We start from the raw sequence: 6,453 nt of genomic DNA, 5'->3' as shown, positions 1-6,453 counted from the left end.
TTTTTTTTTGAAGCGTGGTGGAAATCTGATCAAGTGCATTGTTAATTGATGTTGTATTCAAAAGTAGTTATTCGTCTATGACGAATGAATTAGCTATTCCACCCTAAACTCTAATTTCCCTTTCCAATATTTCTCATTTTCTGCATTATTCGCAGATGACATGTTGAATGTGATTTGAGATGTTTATACCAGAAGAAAGTTTTCATCATACGCAACTGACTTCAACAGAATCTTTTTGAAGTTTTGAAACCGTTCCTTCACACAAAAAGTGATACAAAAGAAAAAATAACGGTGGAACAAATGCTAGTTTTTGTAGTTTAATGACTGGTTTAGTAGGGCCAATAATGAATAATCTCGCATAAAAAAAAAAAAAAAAAAAAAAAAAGAACGTCTGACGCAGCAATAGATAGATTAAATTTCTTTTATAAACATAGCATGATGGCATCCTCTGACATTGTAAGATCGCTTTATCAAAGGCAATGGAGTCATGCTAGAAGAAAGACCCGTATTTTTTCAAAGTTTTAAAATTATCATTAAATCAAAATACAATAATGATCTATCACAAATTTAATAGTAATTTTATTTAGCATTACTCAAGGCAATGAGCTGAATCAACTAAAGAAACATTTCATCCAATTAATATTAATTGTCTTAAGAAGCATTTAATCCAATTTGCAGACAAAACATATTTTATCAGAGGCACTGAGCTAAATCAACAAAAGAAACATTTCATCCAATTTGCAGATAAAACATTATGTGTTGAGAGTCAGTTTACAGAACAGGAAGGGTACTCCGATCTATAAATTCTGAGTATGATGACTATGTCTCCTATCCTTCTTTTTTTGGGATCACTGTTTAGGAAGGAAAATCTTGTATGGTCAGAACCATGTAGTGAAACTGGAAATTTGTATCCCTAATCGTCTGAGAATATGACCAGCAATCCCAATGCGCCTACAAGTATGTACTGCAAGAAGACAATACAAATTTACAATCAAAATGTACAAGTTTCTACTGGTAAGAGGACGGGGAGAGAGAGAGAGAGATGCAAAGAAACAATTTGATGTCACTACAAGTGCCTAGCCTGCAGATATATTTACATGATCCAACAATTCTATTCACTGCATGAACTATTTTTGTCATATAAATGGAAAAATGCATAATTCGAAGGGAGTTCTGAGGGACTGTATATGGAAATAAAAATTAGCATGGGGCAAAATCTTTGAAATTTCATCATAAGCAAACCTTGAATATGGGCTTCTCAGTCATGATAATTGTCACCCAACCAACATAAGGCAAGATCCTGCGTGGAAAAGAAGCATAAATGCATATCAAAGGCAAATGATAGAATGATCAAACCTCATGGATAATTGAGACATTTAACTAACACAGGCTATGATTTGACATTATTAAAAGGCATATAGGCACAGAAAATTTGATGGGGAATGAGTCAGACACACTTCTGAGGAAATGGATATGCTAATTACATGACATGAGATAAATGGCAGACATCGGCATAAGCTGAAATGCACATAAATCAATTTATGGTGCCTTATATACAAGTTATTTGTGATGTCATGTTCATCAATTATAAAACCTTACGCTGCACACAACTAAAATCTATGTAACATATTGAAATTGCTTTGATATTTTGACAAGGTCATAATAAAAGAAAAAAAGTCTTAGTCCACAGATGCACTTTACCCAACAGCTCTCCCCATGACATGGCGTTGTTGCAACCACAGTTGGCCCTGAGCATACAGCAACCCCGACCTGTCATCCAAATCATTGTTGTCTCCTGATAAAATTGGCCAAGAGAAGTCAAAGTTACTAAGCGAGTGGTAATTGCTAAACCAAGAACCATAATAATTAAATTCACACATACTAATTGTGACAAACTAAATTTCAACTTGAATGAGTCTTCTAACCATGATTGGTGTAAGATTATGCAATCCCTTAATGAACTCGAGGGAAATTAATTATACCCTTCACTTCCATTCTTTGATAAATGAAGTCCGTTGAGGAAAATTTCAATATTGAGCATTGTCAAGAATATAATACCTTTTGTGAGGGCATTAATTTCTCCAGTATCTTGCCGCTCATGAACCTAACAAAGTATATTAGATGCATCAAAAGTACAGATACATTGTTAAAATTAAACAACAATGAAGGAATAAGAACTGATGCAGCAGAAGCAAACAAGTTTTGCACTTAATTCATCACAGCAAAAGTTATCAATGTTTAGATATTGAGACAGGAACGACTGGCCATAAAGCAACCCTAAAAGCATTAATCAGCTGATGTAAGAATAAACATTTATTCATAATCGTAAGAAAGGTTAACTCTACTTTGGTCCTTGTGCTTTGGACAATTATCAAATAGATACATAAGTGATACTTGAGGTTGTCTAATTATCAGTGTTAGTCCTTCTGTCCAAAACTTAACTGGCCGCCACGACAGGACCTCTTAGAGATCAACAAGTATCCTATTCACCACATCAGCATTATTTCAAATAACAAATAAAAATAAAAAGTAAAATTGAAAAATGAAAAAAAAAAAAAGAAAAAAAGAAAAGAAGGCAGGGGCGATTCCCACAACTGCGGGGTGGGATCTCCGCTGGTGGTAGGCGAGGATGATCTCCCCTGCCTTATTTATTTTTTTTATATTCAAAATTTAACTTTTTTAATTATTATTTTTAAATAATGCTCCTGACATGGCGGATCATTAAGTTTTTGGATGGAACAAAAACGGATGGACTAACACTAATAATTAGACAACTCCAAGCACTACTTATAATAGTTTTTGAAACCGAAATAGCTATTTGATAATGGTCCAAAGCACACGGACCAAAATAGGATTTAACCCTAGTAAGAAATTGGTTACACACCATACCAAGATATTCCCTTAAAAGTCCATATGGTTTAGGTTTAGTACCTATCGCAACATTTTAGCTGTTCTTCCATTCCGAGTGGTTTTCAAGATTAATTTGGGAACAATAGTTGACAACTTCATACAAAATCACAAACTGCCTACTGCAGGTGGAGATAGAGCACAAGTCCTTGAGAAATTGCAAAAGTGGGTAATATGATGGGTTTGCTCCTACCTTCTTCCTAAAAGTTAGCTTTGCTTCAGCCCCTGTGAAAGACATTTTATACTTAAAGAACTCTGGTATTGGTATTTGGTGCAAGTGTGTTCTAAGTGTCAGATTTGCCTGTTTTTCCAAAGATTCTCAACCATTCTGGAGTGCCTGGCAGGCATTTATATCTTAATTATGTCATATTGGGTTGATACAAGTATAGCAGGGAAAAGTAAGGGGTCTGGGTGACATTTGAATAAAACAAACATAGAAATGAAAGGAAAACAAACTTCAACAGAAAATTCTTACCTTAATTACTCTGTGGACAATCGGAATATCACGTCCCTGGACAATATGTAAAAGATACTTTTAGAGGAATCCAATCCAAAAACTTTAATCTTGTAAGTGGAGAGGCCTAAGCGCAACTAGCATATAAACTCATATCAATTACAAACATGCAACCAATAAGGAACTTCTCCTAATAGACCCTCTCAAAGTCCAGGCCTAAACAGAAACAGAAACAGAACCTAATGGTTCAGAGATAGACGGGTCTAACTGACTCAAACGAACAACGGATGGGTACCAGAAAAAAGGAACATACATCTATATTAAACACGACAATTTCTCCTGCACGAATGGGATCCTTACTCATATGCAAGAACAAAATGTCACCCTGCAAGAGAATCAGAAAGTTTCGTCAATAGACCAAATTAAGACAAATACATGGGTTTCACATGTAATCCCTTCAGTACAATTCTTCAATATGGATGGTATAAAGTAAATAATGAAACAAACTGCCATAAAGAACTAAGCACCATGCATAATAGTAAGAACCTCCACCATCACATAAATGTAGGTATTCACTCCTAGATTTTACTTTCAATTATACATCATCCAATAAACCTTTTCTACATATTTTTCAGCAAATAGACAAATTATAGAATTAGCTAATACAACAGACTGAGTTATCACTCATACAACTGCTAATGCCTGGCCATCACATGCCAGCAACTCCTATCATAACTTCATAAACACCAGTAATCTTTCCATATCACACCAGTAATCCATAATCTTTCCATATCCATAATCATGCAAATTTTAGTTTAATTAAGATTAGATATAAGTTCTTTCTCTACTAATCCAGATAATAAAATTCTTCACAGGCTTAGAGTGACACAAGACAGCCATTCTAGACGGTTTGATCATTTATACAATAGAAGAAAAACTGAAGCAATACGATTTTGATAGCAAGACATCGTCATCATTTAACTCATCAAGCACTTTGCTACAATCGAATTGAACAGAAACAAAAAAATTGTTATGTTCTACTAAAGGACTTACTCTTCTGAAACCAGGTTCCATGCTTTCAGAGAGCACAACCACAACAGGTGATTCACTACCGGTTATACACACTAGTCCTTTCCATATAATTAGCGCCAACGTAACAATTACTCCTGAAAATAAAAAAATTGCAAATGAAAAACACGATCCTTAGAACATCAAGCAGCAAACAGAAACTGTATCGTATTGGTTGTACATTGAACATCATTTGCAACGAAAACCCCTTTTTATATATCAAACAGAACATCAGCAAAACTGAAGAATATATCTCTGTCCCCCCCTCAAATTCCTGAGATGAACAATCCCAAACCCACCTAAAAAAAGAAGAAATTTATTGAAAATACGCCAATGCAAGCATTGCATTTGACTGCATAAGGCCTGTAATGCAACAAATAGCACAATTACATGCTTGCTTTAAAGCAAAACCAGAGAGTATCTTTGGTGATTCCTATACAAACAAAAATTGTATAGTAAAAAGCTCCTCTTCAAGATTCAAATGAATTCAAATACGCAATATTTGAATCAAATATAAACCTATAACAGTAACAGTGATCAAACGGACCAAGATTGACGGCCTGGGAGAGAGCTTTTCTGATCTGAACGGACTTGACAGAGTCCACGGTGTCTCCGATCCATCCCATGTTCTTCCTTCCTACTTGAAGCGCTTCTTCGGAAAGTTTGAACGCTTGGCGTGTGGCGGTGTTGGATTAAATATAATATATATGGCGCGGAGGGTTATGTTTTGACAAGTTCTATATATTCTTTCGTACTCTATGGTCGTAGAATTTGTGGGGACCATAATGTCGGACGTGTCACACCGAATGCTGTTGCGACATGTGGCAAGGAGTATGCATTCTCTGCATAGAGCGTCATTCCTAAAATCACAACCGTTCATTTAAAATGAACGGTCCGATTCTCTCATGTTATTCATCTCGAGTCAATTTATTTATTTATGACTAACGCTATTTCTTGTCTCCAAGAGGTAGCTCAATCGGCTGGGACCACACTTAATGAAGTGGAGGTTACTAGTTCGAATTCCCTTCTCCCCTTTTGTACGGACATGTCAAAAAAAAAAAAAAAAAACAACAAAAGACTAACGCTCCTTCTTGATAAATTTTTGTCTTCTGCCCATTTTTTATTTATTTCTCATAAGAGATGGCAAATTCATAGTTGAATATGTGAAATCACATGTAGCTCTCGTAGGTCGATTTGAAGAAAAAAAATGTATAACACTTCATTCTGTTATACTTTAGGCATTTTTTTTTTTTTAAGTGATTAACATAAAAAATCATTTAAAATATACTGTATCAATTAAAATGAGTGTAATAAATAAATATGAAGAATAACGTTACTCAATTTTTTTTTTTAGGAAGGCTTCTTCCACTAATCACAACCAAAGGAGTGATTTGATCACCTAAGTCAGTTATAGCGATTATCTAGCCGGATTGCTATAATTCTATAAAATATTTTCAAAAAAGAAATTATATTTAGTATAATGTTATATAATTACTATATGATTAAGATGATGTAACAGTGAAAATTAGTCGTTATTTTTATTTTTTACAAGTGCTGATATAAATGTAAATTTGTATTGTCACATTATCAAATTGTATAGCAATCGTATAAAAGTATCCACCACCGCTTAGATTCTTTCTTTTTTAATAAAGACGGATCAAATGGCCGATGTCTCATGCCCCAAGCCTCCATGTTTTTCCATTTTTTTTTTAAATGCCCTTATAATTTAAAAAAAATTAGAAGTTTACTTCTCAAAATTTTAAATATTTTAGTTTTGCCTTCTCAAACTTTAAATGCTAGTTCCGCTCCAAATTGCCACATCAATTCAGTTATATAAAAGTGAGATAAGAGATGAGTATGTAAAATATTACTTTTAGTTGTTTACTAAATAACATTAAACGCTTATAAACGTTGTCATAACAACTAATTAGAATAAAAGTGAGATGAGAGTGAGTATGTACTATGTTTATTTTTTTATGGGTTAAATACTAAATTAGTCCCTAGGGTTTCACAACTTTATTTTT

General features: G+C 34.0%; 1 protein-coding gene across 2 annotated transcripts in view; it reads right to left on the bottom strand.

Annotated features, from left to right (window-relative positions):
- Positions 1–635: 635 nt before the first annotated feature.
- Positions 636–6,453, bottom strand: part of LOC132165927 (uncharacterized) — an 18,217-nt gene continuing 12,399 nt past the window's right edge. The window contains exons 1-8 of one of the 2 annotated variants that reach the window (XM_059576639.1): positions 4,977–5,121; positions 4,415–4,527; positions 3,675–3,746; positions 3,383–3,418; positions 2,059–2,104; positions 1,702–1,795; positions 1,243–1,300; positions 636–964 (exon numbers count right to left, since the gene is read on the bottom strand). In XM_059576639.1, the coding sequence (XP_059432622.1) occupies positions 914–964; positions 1,243–1,300; positions 1,702–1,795; positions 2,059–2,104; positions 3,383–3,418; positions 3,675–3,746; positions 4,415–4,527; positions 4,977–5,055 (549 nt within the window). In that variant the 5' untranslated portion in view covers positions 5,056–5,121 and the 3' untranslated portion in view covers positions 636–913. Of the gene's footprint in view, positions 965–1,242; positions 1,301–1,701; positions 1,796–2,058; positions 2,105–3,382; positions 3,419–3,674; positions 3,747–4,414; positions 4,528–4,976; positions 5,122–6,453 lie in introns of those variants that run through there. The other variant, XM_059576640.1, reaches the window with a different exon arrangement.

Source organism: Corylus avellana, chromosome ca11 (genome assembly GCF_901000735.1).
Source record: "Corylus avellana chromosome ca11, CavTom2PMs-1.0".
NCBI lineage: Eukaryota > Viridiplantae > Streptophyta > Magnoliopsida > Fagales > Betulaceae > Corylus > Corylus avellana.
The sequence above is the reverse complement of the archived record's forward strand: the minus strand, read 5'-3'. Positions and strand labels throughout refer to the sequence as shown.